Source organism: Manis javanica, chromosome 9 (genome assembly GCF_040802235.1).
Source record: "Manis javanica isolate MJ-LG chromosome 9, MJ_LKY, whole genome shotgun sequence".
Taxonomy (NCBI): Eukaryota; Metazoa; Chordata; class Mammalia; order Pholidota; family Manidae; genus Manis; species Manis javanica.
In genome coordinates this window covers 113,947,694-113,969,154 of record NC_133164.1, presented here as the reverse complement: position 1 = coordinate 113,969,154, position 21,461 = coordinate 113,947,694, and the positions used below count along the sequence as shown (strand labels likewise).

Below are 21,461 nucleotides of genomic sequence, written 5' to 3'. Positions count from 1 at the left end.
TCTTTTAATGTCGGTAGCAGGGAAGTCAGAAAGCATTACCTCTAAAATGGGGAAAGAGTACTGTGGGTACATACATTTCCAGCCGGCTGCCACAGGAACCAGCAAACAATTACTTCACCGGGTCGTTGTGGGCCCCAGCCCTGTGGGATTTTTCCTGAGTTTCTGATTTAGAATGATCACTTTTGAAGGCCTAGAAATGCTTAGGTGAGATTACATTACTGATTATCCTAAAGTTCTGTTCTCACTGGAGTCTTTCTGGACGGCTGCAGATTCTGTCCCATGTAAAGCATTCGGTGGCACGAATCCACTCGGTTTCTGCCCACATCGCTGCATTCCTGGGATGCCTTGCACAGGCCTTAGCAAGATCATCTGACAGCCGCCTGTGAGGTCAATGAACTTTATACATAATTAAACGTTCGCAGTGAGAGGATTCGGTTTTTTTCGTTTTTCCTCTCTGAGAAACGGAGAAAGGGAACATGCTATGTGGCCCTCCATTACAGAGTAGAAGTTATGTGGAGTAATCAGGCTGGTTTCACATGATTTAATGCTGAACCGAATAAGAAAGTGATTGCATCCTCTACTGGGCCTCACAGAACGGTCACCACCCACACTGTTTATTCAGACTCGGATCTTGGCCATTTGGAGTTTAAGCCAGAAGAGAGGGAATAAAAAAAGTCCAGCCCTGGAATGAACACTTTTAAAACTGTACTCTTGGTGAAATGCAGCCAAGGAGTCTTTTAAAAATCTGAAAAAATCAATTACTAGGATCATAGTTTCATTTATAACGGATTGTTAGCAACAGCAAATTTTCTCAGCTTCTACCCAGTTTTGGAGTTGAGGCTGGAATTGGAATCATCGTTCTGTTTTGCCTGGGTATCTGATGCTACCACCAAACTATGTGCGGGTAATTGGGCAACTCTGACCTTTGACCAACTTTCCATAAAATAACAAGGAAAGGTGTGAGGAGGCGAGGAATCAAATGAAAACAAGCCTAAGGGCTCGCAGAAAGTGTGCTGCTGTGGTGGAGGAACATATACAGTACTGAGAGGAGTGGGGGAAGGCAGGAGGCAGGGCTGTATGCCTGGGAGGGGGGCCAGCGAGGCCCCAGGTCCATCTGTCCCTGCTCAGCATTGCAAAAGATCGTCTCAGATATGGGAGATTGTCTCGGGTTTTTAAAGAGCTCCAGAGGAGATTCCAGACCCTTCCTTGGTTACCCACTTTTCTATTTGGCAGTTTCTACAGCCAGGGAGTTTGTTCTCATTTCCAGGCTAAAGTGTACATGTAGTGCTGCTTTGGGGAATAAGTCACCAGCCAGGACCACCCCACCTCCCTACAGCCTGTATTTCTGAGAGGGTAGACTGGAGCATATGACTGTGGCTTCATTAAAGCCCTATGCACTTGGACCTCTGCACTTCACAGTCCACAGGCCCCAGAGGGGTAACATGTACTGAGACTTCCAGATATCACTGTTACTAGGCATTTTGTGAACCAGGGGTAAAAGAACATAACTGTGACAGCTCCAGGACTGAGCCTCAAAATCATGCGTAAATATTAAATGTGGAAGCCCCTCTTTCGTATTTTCCAAGAAATTTAAAAATCCTGAGGAATGAGAGAGGTTCTAGAATTTTGCTGGCCTTGAGTTGGTAGGACACCTCCTCAGCTAGAGAAGGAGAGCCCAAAGTCAGCGCATGTAAGGGACCAGGTCCAGACTGAATCTCAGTCCCAGTCCCCACACAGCATCCTGTCCTCACTGGGTGCTGCAGTCGGAAGACCCAGTGATGCCGGGACCGAGGTCACTTTTCTCACTTCCTCCTGCCCCTTCCTCCTCCTCAGCAGGTACACAGTGAACAGTCAGCCCCTCCACGAGAGAATTACGGATTCATTGAAAAACGGTCAGATGACCCGGGCAGCCTGGTGTCTTCCCTTTTTATCAAGTTATGTCATTGCCCTCCCTCAGGCTGCGGTTTGTTCCAGAAGGGAAGAGGGAAGAGGTTGTCTTCTCACCCGCCCACCCTCAGTTGCAACAAGTTCCAGTTCCCTGTGTTACATGAATTACTAAATGAGTGGTGTGAGCGTCCCAGTGTGATGATGGAGGTTTAGAGCCCTTGGACGGCGAACGCCGTGCCCACGCCTCCCTCACCATCATCATCCGTTAGGTGATGATAACGCCTTCCCTACCTGCCTTCTGGGGCTCCTAGGAACAAGTGCTAGTTTTATTGTACCTCAAAAATGTGCAAAACATGGTGTATTTTTTATTATGAAATATTCGAAGGAAATACAAGGAATAAGAGCAAATATGCATTTATCTACCATCATTTTGTCATAGCTTATTGCCATATTTGCTTCAGATCTTACCACCTACCTTGCTTTTTTTATAAGAGAGCTAAAGCACTCCCCTGGTCCTATTCTCCTTTTGTCTTTTCCAAGCTTCACAGCATTAATTTAAATTTGATGCTTATTATTACCGTGAGTGATTGCATCGTTTACACATGTGTGTATCCATAGAAACGTGTGTATTTTTAGATGTTTTAAAACTCTACCTAATGATATCACTGGATTTGTGGTTTGCACTACATTTGTAGGATTTCTCTGTTGTAAAACTCATACTTCTCCTTTATCATGTTCCACACGCTCTGAAGTATTCTCAGAAAAAGACATTAAAGTTGTTGCTAACTTTTGACATTATAAGCAGTGTTACAACATGCACATGTTTTTGCATACACTAGCAAAATCACAAAGTTATTTTTTTAGCACATCTTCAACTTTCCTGGAGGTCACCAAACTGCTCTCCAAAGTGAGTCTATCAATTCACCTTCCCATGATCAGTGTGGGAATTCCTATTGCTCCACATTCTCTCCCATACATGTCATCATCATATTTAAAATTTATCTTTTGCTGATCTGATAGCTGCTTAAGATTACATTGTGGTTTCCTGATTATTTGTGAGGTTGAGCATCTTTTTATTTGCTTTCCAAAGTCAGTTTCCTCCTTTATGAATTATCTCTTCATCCTTTGCCCACTTTTCTGCTGGTGTGTGTGTGTAACCTTGCAGATTTGAGTATGTAATATCTTCTCGATACCAATCCCTCATCTCTTACATACATGGCAAATATCTTCTCCTGGTTTTGTACTTTTATTTTGTCGATGGTGTTGTGCTAAGAGTTTTTCATTTTGGTTTGTTCTTACAACAAGTTTGTGAGAAATCCTGTTGACATTCCCATTTTATAGGCAAGCATAATGCCTCTTAGAGAATTTAAGTAAATCGATGGAGGTCTGATAGCTGGTAAGTAGTGCGGCTAGGGGTCAAGTCCAGATCTAATTCCAGGGTGTTCGTGAAGCCATAAGCTCTATGATTGTCCCTCCAGATGAGCACACTGAGACCCAAGGAGGTTCAGTGACTTGCTCAGTCACACGTGTACTAGCATTAGAACCAGGCTTATTCTTCAGGTCTCCAGATGGGTAACCCCATGGTATACCTAGACAGAAGAAGGAGGAAACAGGAGAATAAATATCATATACACACATCCTTATAAAAGGTCAGTTAAAAGAATTATAAACTATTTAAAATATTAGAAGTCATAGAATAATATAGCAAACAATAGGCACCTACACCTCAGATTTAATAAATGTTGACGTTTCATCACATTTTTAAAAGATTTTTCACAGAAAATGTTGCCATTGAGGCCTCTTTTCTACACCACCATGATCCCATTTGCCTATGGCTTTTCTAGAAGTAGCCACTCTTCTAAAGTCGTACTGTTACATACATGTCGGAGCATTTATGTAGAGCTGGTTTCTTTAACTGCTTTGCCAGTTCCTTCCTATGATTAAATATACATTCCCTAATTTCTGGGAGTTTAGATCATCTCTGCTTTTTCATTTCATAAAACTCCTCTGGGCATGTTTCCACGTGGACAGGTTGAGCTTCTCAGGGGCATAGATGCAGATGTGGAATTCCTGGGGCTTAGGGTACAAATATCATCAGCTTTGATAGCTGTTGCCAAATTGCTCCTAATTAACACGTCGGGGAGCAATGCGTGAAGGTCCTGGTGCTTGCATCTTCTCCAGCTCTTAGCACGATCAAGTTTGTACCTTTTGCTGATCTCATAGATGGAAAAGTATCTCCTTGTGGTATTGATTTATATTTCTGTCATTTCTGGTGAGGCTCTGCTTTTCTTTCTCTTGATCGTTGGCCATTTAGGTTTCTTTTTCTGTGTCCTGGAAGTTTACAGACTTCGCTCACACTTCGTAGTGGGCGATTTGTTTACTAACTTACAGATTACTAAGTGTTCACTGTATATCCTGGATGCATTTTTTTTTATCTTGTCTTGGTCTATTTCTTGCCTTTAAACTTTGTTTTTTGGTGTCTGGTCAGAAAGAAGTTTTAAAATAAAATTTATCAATATTTTCTTCTTTTTTGTCTCATGTGCAATTATGTCATTCCCTCACCCAAGATTATAAAAATAGCATCTATACTTTTTTCAAAATATATAAAGCTGTAATTCTCTTGGAATTCATTTTTGGATATAAGCTGAATTAGAGATCTGTATTTGTTTCCTATATGGATAACTGATTGTCCCAGAGCCATCTATTAAATAGTTCCATCATTTCCCACAGTTTTATAAGGCTACCTTTATCACATCCCAAGCTCCTCTACATGGAGGGGCTCCCCCTGTTGCACTGGTCTACTTTCTATATTTGCACCAAATCTTATTATGTCTTAATTATAAGGCTTTAATAAATGTCTTGATATCTGGTAGAGCAAGTCCCCATCTTATACTTTTTCAATATGATCTCAGCTCTTTTTTTGACTTCAGTTCTTCCATATGAATTTTAAAATGAGCTAAAATCATTCATGAAAAACCTTTCTGAGGTTTTAATATGAATTACATTAAATTTATGTATTAACTTGGGAGGAATTGATGTTGATGTTGTATCTTCTCATCTCTGAGCATGATTTATATCTCTGTTTATTTAGGTCTTATGATTTTCAGTGAAGTTTTATAATTTGCTTTCACATAACTCTTGCACGTCTTTTTTTAGATTTATTCCTAGGTTTGTCATAGTTTATTGCTATTGCTAATGGGATCTTTTAGAAGTTATATTTTCTAATTGGTTATTTCTGATAAGAATCCCATGGATGCATGTATATTGATCTTGTCTCTAGTGTTCTTGCCAAGCTCTTTTATTACTTTTAATTGTGGTTTCTCATGGATTCTCTGTATAGACAATCTTATCATATGCAAATAATGCTTCTTTTGTTTCTCCATTTCTAATCTTTATTTCTCTTACTCCTTTTTCTTGTTTTATTGCATCAGCTAGATATCTCACACAATGATGAATAGTGTGGTGATGGGAAGCATACTAGTCTAGTTCCTGACTTTAAAGAAAATATGTCCCTCATTTATTGTAGATTCTTAGTAGAAACTAGTTCTTAGTAAAAACTTCTTTCTACTCTTGATTGGCTAGGTATTTTATTGTATTTTTAAATTGTGAATGGGTGTTAAATTTTATTAAATGTTTTTTCCATTTCTTGAGATGATTATATAGTTTTTCCTTCTTAATCTATAGATGTTGTGAATTACATGAACTGATGTTAAATCTTCTTTGAGCTTCTTGGATAAACCCTACTGGATTGTCACAAATACACACACACACATACACATGCACACACATGCACACATGCACACACACACACACATGCACACACACACACACACAGGCAAACCATATATTTATGTGATGATAACTATATGTGACACATATTACATATGACACAAGATATATATCATATCAAACATATTTTAAGGAAATTATGTACTTACACACACACTACACTGCTAGATATGTCTGTTAATATTTAGTTTAGGATGTTTGCATTGGTATTTTTAACTGAGATTGACTTATTGTTTTCCTCTTTTCTACTGTCAGTCTATTTCTAAAATCTAGCTTTACACTGAACTTGTAAAAATACATTCAGGAGCTTTTGTTCCTTTTCTATTTTTAGTGTCAGTTTTGGTAACATTTTTCTAGGAGATTTTTCCATTTCATTTGTTTTTAGATTTATTGTTTTAAAGTACAGAAGTCTCATACTTTAAAAAATCTTTGCTGTGTTTATAGTTATGGCCCCTTTTCATGCCTAATAGCATTATTTTGTGTCTTTTTTGTGTCTTTTCACCATTCATGTTGAATATCTACCTATTTTATTAGACTTTTAAAAGAACCTTTGTTTTTTTCCTACTCTGTATTGTTTGTTTTTATTTTATTGATTTGTTTTTATTTTGCCTCCCTATTACTTTATCCATTTGTGGAAAAAGAATTTCCTTCTATTGTCTTTTGAGTTTCCTTTATTGCTTTCTTTACCTCCTTAATTTAAAATTTTTCTTGTCTGATATTGTACTTAAAGCTAAACATTCCTTCCGCTGAAACCTAGGGTTCCAACTACTGTTAAATTCTAAATGTTTCGTTACTTTCATTTTGATTCCATGTTAATAATTGAGCAGTGTGTTTTGAAATTTCAATATGTACTGGGGCTTGGGGGCTATGGGTTTTTTTTATTGATTTCAACTTCTATTATATTTTGGTTGAAGAATGTGGTCTGAATGTTAGCAGTTCTTTGAAATTTGTTGAGACTTACTCTGTAGCCTGGAACCTGGTCAGTATTTATAAACATTTCACATGCATTCTTTATTTATTGGGTGGAGGGTTATCCATTAGATGAAGTTTATAATACGCATTATTTAAATCTTTTATATATTTTTCTATTTTTAGCTTGGTCTATTGATTTCATAGAGATGTGTGTTGAAATCTCTCACTAAAATCTTGAAATTGTTACTTTCATATAATTACGTCAATTTTTGATACATACATACGTATATTTGATACTGTATTGTTAGGTATGCAGAAGGATTCCTGGTAAATGTATCTTTTTATCATTAAGCAATGATCCTCTTTATCCCCCCAAATGCTCTCAGCTGTAAAGTCTATTTTATCAGATGTATTCACTCATTCAATTAAAACAAATATTTACTGAACATTTATTATTTGTAGGGTCACTTATTATTTGAACACATTATTTTATGTTTATCATTGTTGTGACATGTTTTGGGTTTCTCTCTGTAAACAGCAGGAGTTTTACAAAATTCAATCTGAGGATTTCTGCCATTTAGCAGATTAGTTTAAGCCATTTACATTTATTATGATTAGTCACATATATGAAATTCACTAGGAATCCAAATGTTTTATATATGTCATGCTTCTTCTTTACTTATTTTTTCTTCCTATTCTGTCTCCCATTAGATTACTTGAATTTTCCTGTTGATTTTGCTTTCCCTTCCCCGTGCCCACTTCTTGTTCTTTGTGTAGTGCTAGGCACCTCTAGTACTGTCACACTCAGAAGCCCAAGAGCAGGTGGATGTGTTCATGAAGTCCTGCATAAAGGACAGAGAAGCTGCCCGGGAGCTCTTTCCCCAGGAATATATCTGAACTGGATGCATGTGTAAAGGAGCCAGATCTCAATGAAGCTGACGTGAGCAACCTAAAAGCTCCAGTGGATGTCTTAGTGCCAGGCAAGGGGAAAGAGAAGGAGGAGTGGAGGAAGCAGCAGGAAAAGTAAGATAAGGATAAATAGTCAAGAGAGGAAGATGAAGGCGGAAGTCCTCCCTGTGGCCCAGTGAATGGCAAGAAGCACTTGGTCCTCCTGAAGCACCTCAAACCTGGGAGCAAGGACCAAACCTGTCCTTGAGCAGTCAACCTGGTTGCCGTCTGGCTGCAGCTACGGATACCTCGGATTGCGCACCATCTTGCAGTGGCTGTCCAGGAGAAGGCGTCTGGGCTGATGACCCCCTTCACACCAAGCGGGAAGTCTTCCCTAATCCAGTCTCCAAGGATTCCCCAGAGCAGGGCAATGTAAGCAAGCAGCCCCACGTGCACGAGTATCAGCAGAGTGCTGGGGCCTTGGCTGGTGGTAATGGAGATCTGCAGTGCTTGTACTGTGTTACATGGAATCCTGAAGACTTTGGGAAGCTCAGGAGAGAAACAAAGGGCGTGAGGTATTGAGAGCCTCCCCTCTCATTCTGTGATGGCTCCAGCAGACCTTCCTGCCCCTTACTGGGGACTTCAGACTTTCCCCAACCGTCCTCCCTCTGCTTGACTCCCAAGCACAATAAACATAGTCATACCATTCCTGAAAAGTTACTGTTTTCCTCTTGATTTTGTAGTGTATAAGTTCTGTTCTGTTATTTTGGCTGTTACCCTTAAACATTGGAAATTATACTTCGGTTAACCAAGTCTAAAATTAAAGTTTATCTGTATCTCTATTTACTTTCCCAAACAATATAATACAAACTCCTTAGAGCATTTTAACCCATCTTTTCCCTCATTTTCTGATAATACACCATTGAATATTTTATCAACTATTGTTTTATGTCTGTCTTGTCTCCATTCAATTTTTTTTTACAAATCTACTTTTAAAACTTTATCAAAATATCTGCTGTTTTACTTACATTGTATTTAAGGGCATGAAATCCAGGACCAAATAAGTTGAATCCCAAATTAATAGTAAATAATTTGCAGTGATGCCTGGCATGCAATAAAATGCAGAGTAAGCCCTCAACAAATATTACTCATGTTACTTCTTGGATTCTGTTCCCCCTTTCTCAGTTCAGATTCCTTCTTATTCTTACTCAGGAATATTAAATTCTCTCTCTGTCCACCTGAAAATATCTTTAATTCACCCTCAATTATTATTCAATTATTATTATTCAAATATTCAATTATTATTCAATCAATTATTATCCTTGAATAACAATCTTGGAAGTATAGAATTCTATAGATATTTTCTCTCAGTATTTGAGAATATTACTTGGTTGCCTTCTGATAACTATTATTGATGTGGTGTAGTCAGCATCCATCTGTCATTTGTTTAGAGGTATATACTTTTTTTCTTTAATCACCTGAAGTTTTTTTTTTGGTTTTCTTTTTGTATTTGTATTTAGTGATTGGCAGTTTCACCACAGTCTTCTTTGGGATTCAATGTGCCTCTTTGACTCTAAGGATTCCTAATATTCATTGATTCTGAAAATTCTCAGTCACAGTCTCTCTCCAGAGAGAATGTTGTCTCTCCCCAGTTCTCTTCATGGCATCTTTTTCAGTCCTCTATTATATGTATGTTAGACCTTGTTATTTTCTTCTTCATGTCTCTTACCCTGTTTTGTCATATTTCTCATGTCTATTTTTCTGTGGTTGATTATTTTCTTAGTCTTCCCTTACCCTTTGCATTCTGTCCTCCTGAGGTGTACAACATTAACATCTGTTAGGCATCCTTCTACATGTTTTTTCAAGCTCATGTAAACACATATTTTTATATATATATTCATATAAATCACAGCATTTTGTAGTTGTTTAAAAATACATTCCATCATACCATATGCATTACTTTATAACCTGTCTTTCCTAGAACATTAAGGATATCCTTCCAGATAAATATAAATTTAACTCAGTTTTTAAAAAAGAGCTGAGTAAACTCCATGGTCTCACTGTACTACAGTTTATTCAGCTCATCTATTATTGGGGAACAGTTAGGTTATTTTCAGTTTTATGTCTCCACAAACATTGTAGACAAAAACATCCTTGTACAGATTAATTTATGTGCTCATTCCTTAATTTCTATGGGAAGAAATTCTACCTCAGCTCACTTTCCCCAAACCCCCTTCTTAAAGAACACTACTTTTATATATTTTAGCTTTTTCTTCTGGCATGTACACATCTCCACATTTCTAAATAATATATATACTGTTGTCTTTTGTTTTATCAATTCTATTCTGATGTCTTAACTCCTTATTATGGTAAATAAAGATTGAGCTCTCTTAAATAATCATATCCCACTGCTTTCCCTCCCCCTTTCTCCCAGTATAATTAGTGTTTTCACTCTTTTGCCTGTGTAAATAGCATTAACAGTGGAACTTTTATTTTTATGAAGTTAGTATGTCTTGCATTTTTCCTTTCCTTAGAGTTCTTCATACTTACTACAGATTTCACCTCTTTCATAGTCTCATAGAACACCTTTTCCACAAGGATGATCACAGCAGTAATCTGCTAGTTCTACTTATTTTCTTGGTAACACCCCTCCTGGACACTTCCGTTTCCCTTTAATCTAGACTTTCTCCAGAATTCTTGTACAGCTGAGATTTCTCTTGTTATCCTAGAACTTTCCTTTGCCTTTCTTTTGGATCTTTGGATACCCTTTCTTAATTTACTCTATTCTTTGAAAAATCACACCCTCTAGCAATCTATGAGAATTAAAACCTAGTGCAGTGGTGGTGCCTTTCTCTTGACCCACTGGTCCAGTCTGGATGGAACCGATCTCCACCTTATCATTCCCTGTTTAAGTTCTGTGTTGGATTGCATAGAATTCCCTCCTTTTTCATTCACTCATGTTTTTGGCTGTCAGCCACATTAGCCTATCAGAAAATGGATCCATGAGAGTTATATTCACACTTTACATATCTGAAAAGTTCTTTATTCTCTCTTCTCACTTGATGGCATGTCTGTCTTGCACAAGGAAATCTAAGTCAAAGAAAATTTTCTTCAGAAGTTTGAAGACATTGCTCTATTGTATGCTAACTCCCAGTGTTAGTATTACAAGGCTAAAACCATTCTGATTCTTATTGATTTATACCTGACTTTTTTTTCCTTCTCCCTAGAACTTGTAGAATTGTGTTTCCACAGCATTCTGAATTTCACAATAATTTTTCTATGCACAGGTCCGTTTTCATCTGTTGTGCTGAGCAATCAATATGTCCTTTCAACCTGTTGATAATTTGGTTCTCTCTGTTAGCACCAGTCTGTCTTTCCTAAACTCCTATTATTCGGGTGTTGTACATTCTAGACCAGTTTGTCTAATTTTCTCATATTTTCCCTCCTGTTTTCCATCTCTATCTTTTTTGCTCTCTTTTGGTCAATTTCTTCACCTCCGATTTCCAACCTGCCTACTGGGTTTTCATTTCTGTTATTGTTTTAAATTTCCTCTTTTCATCTATAAATAGTTGGGTTTTTTTCTAAGTGTTCTGTTTTCATGTGTGTGACATTCTGTTAGCTTTCTGAAAAAATTTATTCTCTTTTGAAATTTTCTTCTCCCTTTATAGTCTTTATTTCCTCCATGTTATCTTTTTTTCTTTGCCTGTTTTGAACTCTGTCTTTCATGTATAGGCTTTTCTCGCATGTCTGGTAATTCTTGGCTATCTGCTCATATTTAAGAATTAAGTACTAATAAGCTTACTGGAAGCTCTGAGGATGTATGAGAGGCTTCTTGACTTTGAGCATCACTGTAGAATAAATAACATGTTTAGACCACTTGTTGGGGAACTCCTAATGTCAACCCCTAAAGTTTTCTACCGAGAACCTAGGGGATGGTCAGGTTCTCGAGAGAACTCTCTTCCAAACCCCCACCTACTGGGTGAAGAGCGAGCAGCTGCCCAGTGCTGGAGCTGAGGTGAGGGGTGAAACTAGAGGTCGGCCTTCAGTATGCATTTTTCTATTTTGTTTGGTGTATGGCATCTCCCAATCCAGGAACCCTCTCTTGAGTCCAAACCTCCAGTTTTGCCAGTCGGGATAGAGGGCTGCTGCCCAGTGGGATGGAGCTGAGGAGGGACCCGGGGTCTGGGGAGATAACTGGTTCTTCAACAACTTTCATCCTATTCTCCTTATTTTAGTACCTCTTCCTCACTCCTTCCTCCCCAGTTCCAGAGGTAACTAGTGCTAACTGTTCCTGGGCCGTTTGGCCATCTGCTTGTTGGTTGCTAGCTTTCTTTACTACTAGTTTAGGATTCAGTTTCCTTTGTTCTTCTAGTTCTATTAGTACTTGTGCATCTGTTTTCTATCTTCCAAAATCTTATTACTATTATTCCTTCACCTGTTCTCTTGTCCTTGTGGGTTTATATCTTTTAAACAGTCACTTTCCCTAGTTTTAGTGGAATTTCAGGTGAGATCAGTATTAGATATGGTGTGTTTAATTCTTTGTTTTTACTTGGAATTTCTATGTTGCATTTTGGTTTATTTCCTCAAATCTATGTTTCCAGTTCACTGATTCTACATTTGTGTTACTCTACTGTCTAACTTTTATACGGAGTTATTTTTTCAGAGTTCTAATTATTCCTTTTTCAAATCTGCTTTTCTTTTTATTTTTTATTTACTTCTGTTATTTGATTATGGCCTTTAGTCTTTCTTTTACCACTTTAGTAATTTCAAGCCATCTTATTTTGTAGTCTATTTCAGATGTTTTTTCCTAATTCATAGGTTTTAATTTTTAAAAATTTTCCTTTATGACCTGTCTCTCATGGTAGTTTATTCCTGTGTGTGTGTGTGTGTGTGTGTGTGTGTGTGTGTGTATGCACGCTTTGGCAAGCCCGTCTTCACAGAGATTATTTTTCTATGAGAATCTTCTGAGTGGTGAGTTGTGAAATTGTCCTTACATAATGGCCACATATTTGTTTTTTCTGAAGATCCAAGGAGTTTCAGTGGTCCTGGAATTGTGTTTATGTTCATTTCTTGTCATGAGATTCCCACGCTCAGATATATTTTTTAAATTTTGATCTTATAACTGAATGTGGTTCACATTTAAGGTTTTGATTTCTCAAAAGGTGTCCTGAACTTGGATACAGGGCAATTTTCTATTCTTCATTTTTGGGCCTGTGGGCAGAATTTTTAGTCCACTTTTCATGGATAGGGTGAATTTTTAAGGCTTTAAGATTTATGAAAGGGGCTCAATCCTGCCCCATTCCCACCCCTCATGCAGGACCAGGGTCAGGTCCCTTCCTGGGCATTAGAATCTGACCACTCTCTCCAGATGCCCAGGGGAACTTCTGTAGGTCTGAAACTCCCTTAGGACTACAAAGTCAACTTTTTGTTAAAGCTGTAGCTTCAATTTTTATCTTCATTCCTGGAACCTACGCTTCTCTCTCTTCCATCTTATATAAGCTCTGTGATGTTTTCTTGAGAATTCACATCTTTGTAGTGGGAAGGGACCCATAAAATCAGCCCAATTTTGACCACTTTGCTGAAAATGAACACTCACATCTGCTATCGAGCTAAACCTAGAAGATACTAAACAAAAGCTGGACTCAGCTGTAAAGGGGCATGGATTGCCAGAGATCAAAATGTTCTTAGAGATCACTTCATCTGACCTAGCATTTTATTTCAGGAAACTGATGCTAAAAACTGATTAAACCACTTGCTCACAGCCACGTAGCCAGTCCGTGAAAAAGCTGGAGATAGAACTCAGAAGGTGAACACTTTTTTTCTCACCACATCACAGGGAGGGGGGCTGTCATCTGGAAGCTGGCACTTGTCTGGTTGCACGACACTTTGATCTGATGATTCTTGTGCCTTAAGTCACTGCAAGATTTTAGGAAAGCCACACAGACCATTTGTGTTTGTTTTGTTTTGTTTTGATCTTCTGGGATATAAAGTAATAATGCTGGTAGAACCACTCAAGAGGCTTATTCCTGTCCAGATTTTGTTTGTTTTCTACTTTTATTTTTCCAAGGAAAAATACATTTTCCTCTCCTTTCTTCCTTGTCCTTCCTTTAAGGCCCAGTTCAGGTTCCAACATCTCCCAGAAACCTTCCCTGAAGTCTGACAACTGTAGAAGGGTTTTTTCCTTCTCTAGCCCCTTTTGAAATTTGTCATTTGAACCACATAATTGGAACCATATTATGAATATATCTGAACCTGTTTAATGATTGAATGTGTATGTGCTTTATCTCCTCAACTGAATTTTAAGTGCTATTTTGCAGAAACCATGCTTACGCATCTTTACCATTTCCCAAAGTGTTTTACTTGATTAATTAATGAAGAAACAACTTAGCGGAAATATGTTCTCTGAGATAGAGCCTGAGCTTGATGTCAGGAAGCCTGGATTTTGCCCTGTTTTCTTGGCATTTGTTCCCTGGTGTATTTGAACAAATTGTCTTACCTTGTATAGACAGAACACTGAAGTCCAGCAATATACACTCACAGATAGAGGGGTCACATAATTTATCATTCAAACTGAGACAATTATGAGAGTCAACAGAGGGGCACTGTCAATAATTTTGCAGGGACAACAGGTGTAAACCGGGACTCTCTCTGACAAGCTGGGACATATGGTCACCTTAAGTCATAGATCACCTTGAGCTCTTCAGAAAAATTTTCACAGCTGCTATCAAAATAACCAGTCTTCAAACCAAAATGATCATCCCTTACAGAATTTTTCATCTACCAGCACAAGTTTACAGGTAATAAAATTTTTAGTTTTCCTAGACATCATGTGTTTTTAGCTACTTTCGTAAACAATTTTGTAAAAAAATCCAGCTGAAGTTAAATTACAGGCTTGAGAATTAGTACTGCTAAGAGATGAATGCCTTTATGTTCCATATCAACCCACTCTCTGTCCTGGAAGGAAAGAACAGTCCTGATTTCCAGAGTTCTGAGCCTTCTTTTTTTGGATGTGTTTTGAAACACAGAGCTCTTACTCCTCGTATACACAGTGATGGAGGAAGGCCTGTAATGATTGCTGAGCCACAAGACTGGATATGTCTTCCTATAATGCTGTATTTAGTGGCTTAGCATTGTAAAGTGAGTTAGGTCTTTAAAAAGACATTGTAAGCACCACAGCTCACTAGCTGGCTTGCTTCTGCAGCTCCTGCCAGGGGTTTCTATACATGCTAGATACTTAATAGATGTTTGTTAGCTTAAAATTCCAATGAACACTTGAAAGACAGTGGAGGCTAGCAAATTCACTTACCAGTGCTAGTAACTTTGTTTCTGCTGTGCTGAGGGAATACTGCAATGGTTGTGGCCTGGTGTTGGAATGCAAAGGAAAACAGATACTATCTCTACCCTCCAGGATTTTATGATCTAGAGGCAGCTTCAGAGCTGTAAACAATTACGCCTAAAAAAGTTCAGAAGAAAGAACAATCAATTTGGACCTGGGGAAGTTAGGTAGCAATGGAGTTGGTTTAAAAAGTAGGATTTCCCTTCCAGACAGAGGTGGAAGAAGGCCATTTCACACAGTGGGAGGAGCATGAACAGAAGAAACCTGTAAGAGTGTAATTGCTGGCATGTTTGGGGAACCAGAAGAAAGTCCTGTGTGTTTGGGAGATAAGCCTTACTAGGTGGTGGAGTGGGAAAGACAGAAGCCCTTTATCATCAAGCTAGGAATTTGGGTCATATTCTGTAGACAGTGGGACTCCTATGAAGTTTTGGACACATGCAGTTATTTCAACCGCCTCATGCATTGGAATGGTTACCTGGTGGCAGGGGAAACAGTTATGAAGAGGCTTTGGTGTTTAGAGAGACATAAAGGCAGAGGAATAAAAAGGAGGAGCCACATGTGAGATACAGAATTGCAGTTGGTGGATGTAAGCTGAGGAGGAGAGAAGAGCCAGTCACAGCACCGAGGGACCGTGTAGATGCAGTGGGCAGTGGGCACTGTGAGAAGACCTTGGAAGACTGGACAGGAGCAGAATTGACTGGTAGGGAACTTTAAGGTCTTACGGAGTTCTGTGAGGAGCTTAGGTGAAATAATACATGAACAAACCTTGAGCAGTGCTTTGCATAAAGTAGGTGTTCAACAAACACTAAATTGAAGAAGGAGGGAAGGAAGGAAAGGAAGGGGGTAAAGGAGTTTTCCTCTCTCCACACTGTGCCCCGTGGAAGGTTTTAGGAGATTCTAAATTGATCCTAGGTTGATTTGGGGAATCAATCACTGGGTCTATTTCTGTCAACAGGCTTGCTAATTATTTCATGTTGAATGAGTGTACAATCCCGGAGAGGACTCAGAAAGAATGAAAGACCAGAAATTGCTGGTGTCAGACGGAGGAGAGGAGAGCTTTGAGCCAGACTTGGAGGAAGAGAGAGAATTGGAGTGATGGAGAGGCCATACTGAGATGGAGGGAGGAGCCATGGAGAAGATAGGAATCAAACAGACCATCCGTATAGACAATAAGAAGGACGCTCTTTCCATGTAGAGAAATGGCCATCGTGAGCAAGCCATGGCAGGGGTGGGGGTCATCTAGAAGTTGCTTACTTTCTGACAAACCTATCCTGAAACTCTTATCAGGAGAGCCCTATTTCTCTATAGAGATTAACCCAATTTTTCCTGATTATTTTCTGGCCATTTGGAATAACAGCAGGGAAGTTCTTTGTGTGGTTAGAAACCAAGTCATATTGACTTTTTCTGACAAGCCCTTTCAGGATAACTCTCAATAAATCCTTTTATTGGAAGTACTGGTCAGTACTTAGTCTTACAAAATATCTTTGATTTCTTTGCTTCCATCTTTGATTATTGGGTAAACATCTTCGTTTCATGATTACATGGTGTTTAAGTGGCAATGCATGAACTGCATTACTAGCATTGTTTGCCTTCCGTTATGTTACATCAGTTTCAGGAATGCCAGAAAACATAAACAGAGTTGATTTAGGAAACTACTTCAACTGGGGCATCTGAGAGAGGGAGGGTGTAAAATCTGGAAGTTGGCATGACCTCTTGTCTCCAGAGCATCTTGAGGCTGGGAATTTCCTTGGAAGCCTTCTCCTGCCACCTTCCACAGTATGGTGCCGCCCATCCTCTTCCTGAACACTTCTAGGGAAGGGGAGTTCTTAGAATGTGCCAAATTTGAGAAAAAAGGAAAACTATAATTGAGTAAAAACTTCTAAATTAATTTCTCCTAACGCTGATCATAGCACTATTATAAACAGTGGAAAATGAATGCCAGCCAGAAATTATATGGGAATATTTTTCTTTGATCCACAAAATCCCAGTGTTTATTTGATGCCATGCTTATCAACACGGAGTGTCTTTCCGTGTGGAGGCGAGTAGGCACATCATCGTACCACGTAGTTTCCGTGCATCCTGCGGGGTTTCCGCCACTTGCTTTGCCTTTTCCTTGGGGATTGCCCCTTCCCTTGCTTGGTCCAGGAAGGTGCTGCATGTAAATACTTAATATTAAAATCGGGCCAGTCTCGCAAACATTTACAGCTCTCTGTAATTTTTGGATCAAATCAACTGACGTTGACATTCAGCTACACCTTAGCAGGTTCCATATGAACTTGACAAAGTGCTACTGGGGCTTGACGGGTCTTCCGCAATGTGCTTCACTCAAACATCCCTTTACTTAGAAAATATCTGGGATCCACAATGTTCCTTTCCATTTGCACCATTTCCTCTTTATTTGTGGGGCTACGATCAACCCTCACCAACACTACTGCTTCCTCAAATGGGGTTTTGATGGGTTTTAATCTCTGTCTCTGGGATCAGTGCATAATATCCTAAAATGTCACTTTGATGATGACTTTCTCCCATTTAAAACACCTTCATGGCACAATTTTTTAAATAATAGTTTTGTTATGATTACAAAAGCAAAACATGGTTTTTGCAGAAAATCTGGAAAATGGAGAAAAGCAACAAAGAAGGAAGAAAAAAATCACTTAAAATCCACGACCAAAAAATAAACCCAGCCTTTTATTAATACGTCTGTGCACATCCCACAAGTTGTTCTCTCTTTGCTCAGCACTGAGAACCTTCCCAGTCTGGTCCCAGCCTGACTTTACAACCTTCTCTTTCTGCTTACTTATGTTCAAGGGACCTGTTTTGCTTTACACAGGAGTTTTCATATTTCCCCCTCCATAAGTTTTTTTCTGATCATATCAATAATACATGTGGTTGTAAATGTTAAAAACAATACATATAAGGAATAAAGTAAAAATTATCTTTAAAAACATCTCAACACCCTGAAATAAAAACCATTGATGTTTGGTAGACCACTCCTGCCTCACCTGTTTGTTTATGTGACATGCGCCCTAAGCACACGCATGATTTCCTATAAATGCAATCACCGCATCCATGTGGTTTTTATGGTTGACATCTTCTTTCATTTTCACTTATTTCTTTGCTCGTACTCTCTTCCCTGCCTCCACCCTAATCCCTTTTCCCCATGTTGGCAGTGTTGTCGACCTTGTGTATGTCCTTCCATGTGTTCCTCCATGCTCCTATAGCAAACATTTAGATAGATAGGTATTCACACATGCATGTGATTTTGGTCATCGTTTTATAAAAACCCTCTCATATTGTATGTCCTTCTCTGCATCTTGCTTTTTTTCCACTTGCCAAATGATACATTGTCCAAAGCACTTCATTCTTTTTCATGACTGCATAGTACTCCTCAGTTGGCTATAGCATGACTTGCTGAACAATTCTACTATAAACAATGCTATAGTGGCCTCCCTGTGCTCATATGGGCATGAAATGGCCTGATCAAAGATGGTGTTTTCCAATTTGGATAGATATTTCCAGATTGCTTTCTAAATGGTACAGCAATTTCTATTTCCCCCAACAGTGTATGACAGTACCTTTTCCTGCATCCTGCCATGTAGCCGTGACATTGTCAGCACCAAGGAGCAGTGCCTCTAAATTGCAGGGAAAGCTGAGGGCATGGTCCCAAATTTCAAGACAAATGTGGGGCCATAATAAGACCATCAGAAATAAATATAAAATAATTCATTAAGAGGAGATAATGGTTACTAGCATTGGGTTCTGGGGAAGTAATAATTATAGAAATGAACCTTATGGCCTGAAGTGTTATTTTGAGGATGATTTTTTTTTTTTTTTGCCTGAAATTATTTGGTTAGCACGGCAGCTAGAAATTTCCCCCTTGGCTTTAATTTGCTTCTACATTTTTTGTCAGAACTCAAAAGGTAAAACACACCACGCACACTTTTGAACATTGTAAATCCACAGGTGGATGTCAGGGTGAGTTGCATTAAGAGTTCTCATGAACATGGTTTACATCTTACATGCTTTTACCTTTAAACTGTGTGTGTGATGTGCGTCTGGAAGCAGGTGGAATGGCCAGAGCTCTCAGGCCATCTCCCGAGCTGTGCAAGGAAGCATGTTTGTCTCACCTCCTCTGCTCCAAGATGGCAGCATGATTTCATTCCCTCCCCATCCTCGCTGCCTGTCTGCCGCCAGGTCATGGACTGTCCGGGGCTTTCTATCCTCTTCCCAGCTGCCATTATCTGCCGGCACCTCTGTTGTCCTTCCTGCCTCCCTTCTTTGTCCCTTCTGCCCCTCCCGCTGCTGCTTCCCCCGTATTTCTCAGCTTTCCCACAAAGGGGCTTGGCTTCTGCAGCCACTGAGATTGCCTATTCAGGCCAGCAGGCCCGCCCACCCACGTCATTTTGGGTGCAACCTCAAGATCATTGGCCTGTCGTAGCTGTTTTTACCCCTCAGTTTTGTGTTGATAAGTCCTCCACCTGACAGAAGTTCTTCTTCCAGCTCCCCTTTCATTTTTGTATCTGACATCATTTGGGGGCCGTGCGTCCCTGAGGGCCCGAGGCTTCCCTGTACTTTGAGGCGGGAACAGATGCTATCTCTGAGAGAACTCTGACCAGCCTGTTCTGTGGGAGAATGTTGGCCATCAGTGTCCCACTAAGTAAAGAATCCCTGGATTATTGTGGGTTATTATGGAGAACAAATGAGGTAATCAGAATATAGTTTCATCATTCATCAATATATTCTTGGTGTCAGGGAAACTCATAAATAGGATTCTGATCTGGACTCCTTAATTCTGAATTGAGTCACATTTATGGATGAGACAAAGTGTGACCCTTATTTTGATATAGGCTCTGTGTGTGTGTGTGTGTGTGTGTGTGTGTGGTTTTGTATGTACGTGTCTGAACACAGTAGCTCTGTGGTTTATCTTTTACTAAGAACTGCTATTTTTCTCTCCCTCTTCTAAGAAAATGCTAGTTTCCTAAACTAAAGTGTTTCTTGTGAGTTCACCAGCAGTGAGGGGTGTTGTGTGTATTGGTGAGAATGAGATCAAACAATCACTCAATTCAGGTAACTTTAACACAAATCATATTGACTAAAATAGTGTTAAGCATGTGATGCCGGCGTGTGACATTTGGATACTTGCCAAGAAAAGCACCCACATCGCTACAACTGCAAGAGTAAGAGGTGCGCCTGTTTTACTATTTTTACGTACATTTTTATTTGAGAATCTGAAACCAAGTTTTATAGTTTGGTGGTGTGTGGGGTGGGGGGGGGGGAGGTAGCACATACAGTCAGCATGAATCTGTTTACCGGCTTTTCCCTTTCACTGCTTTATGAATTCAGGTCATTTAGTCCTAATCAAGACCATGGTATAAATTAGGGAACAAGTATCTGAACAAATTGGAGGTTGTTCTGTGTTCTTTCTCTCACACCCTTTTGCTGCAATTCATTTCCTTACTTTCATCCTTCACGTAGAAGTAGTGACCAATATACTTGATAAAGCTTGGAATTCAGACCTAGGATGGCTGGGTTCCTGTTGTGGCTTGTGGTGACTTACGTCCATGAGAGCCATTCTGTAGCCTTGGTTTCCCAGTCTCTCAGGTGAGACACCCTCCTTTGTGTGACTGTCAAAAGCACATTGATTTCCTTTCCTCCTGTCTTTTGGAGAAACTCAGAATTTCCAAAATATTCAGTGCAGTATTTTTGGGGTCACTTAGAAGTTGCCTCTAATGAGAGAGTCAACTAGAAATGCCATATTTTACTCTCATGCTCATTAAAATCCCCTCCACCCCCAGAGCAAGCTGATCATTTCTGATAAAACCTGATTGCATTCTGATAAAACCTGCACAGGGATGAAGACAGCCAGAGATGATGTGTCCCCTGATTTTCACGACTTCAGAGCTTCAGTCTGCGGCCTCTGTAGAGGGGCCTTGGCAGAGTGTGGCCCTGCTGTGTTGGCAAATTCATCATTAGCTGTGTAGGCACAGAGGTTGAAGCCAAGTCTTTAGAATGAAGCCAAATGCCATGATACTTGACATTCAGGAGAAAAAGCACCACGATTCAACCACTTCTGTTATTGTCAGGTAGCTCTTTGATTGAACGTGTCTGAGGGTCTACAATGAGGCCGCATCCCCTAAAATAAAATGTAGAAAGTCGGGGGGTTACCAGAACTGCAGTGCTTTGCCAGAGGGAATTTTAGCTAAGGATTCCATGCGACCACTTAAAAAATATAGATGGCTTAAAACTAGAAATAAACCATGCCACACAGAGACCCCTGTGGGCTCAGAAAATCAAGAGAAGAGGATTCGAGTCAGGAGAAAATAAGAGCAGCCACTCTCAAGAGGCAGTTTTCTGAAGGCTTTGGGAAGTTGTGAAGAAATACAGGCCATGAAATGATAAAAGGACACAGTGAGAACAGAGCGCCATTTGAGCATAAGGCCTGACGCCTGGGATGAAGTGGGATGCGGTGCAGAGAAGGCAGGGGATTCTGAACTGGGTCAGGGAACAATCAGCTCACGCGAGGACCCAGCGTGCGGGTTACCAGGACAGACAGGAGGCGCCAAATCTTCAAAGTCGGGCTGAGCGTGAAGCAACTGGATTCATTTAGCAGAATCCTGCAGAAGTGAATGGCAAGAAAATGAGAGCCCTC

The 21,461-nt window shown here is 39.6% G+C and overlaps 1 protein-coding gene and 1 long non-coding RNA gene across 7 annotated transcripts in view; one reads left to right on the top strand and one right to left on the bottom strand.

Annotated features, from left to right (window-relative positions):
* BCL2 (BCL2 apoptosis regulator) overlaps positions 1-21,461 on the top strand; it is a 162,337-nt gene that overhangs the window by 70,675 nt on the left and 70,201 nt on the right. The window contains exon 3 of one of the 4 annotated variants that reach the window (XM_073213189.1): positions 7,366-8,730. The exons of 2 other annotated variants lie outside the window; for them this stretch is intronic. In XM_073213189.1, the coding sequence (XP_073069290.1) occupies positions 7,366-7,371 (6 nt within the window). In that variant the 3' untranslated portion in view covers positions 7,372-8,730. Of the gene's footprint in view, positions 1-7,299; positions 8,731-21,461 lie in introns of those variants that run through there. One more of the 4 variants, XM_037015588.2, reaches the window with a different exon arrangement.
* Positions 1,583-21,461, bottom strand: part of LOC140843459 (uncharacterized) — a 58,220-nt gene continuing 38,341 nt past the window's right edge. For 2 of the 3 annotated variants that reach the window (XR_012121264.1, XR_012121265.1), the window contains one exon: positions 1,583-3,476. This is a non-coding gene — a long non-coding RNA (uncharacterized lncRNA). Of the gene's footprint in view, positions 3,477-20,091; positions 20,946-21,461 lie in introns of those variants that run through there. The other variant, XR_012121267.1, reaches the window with a different exon arrangement.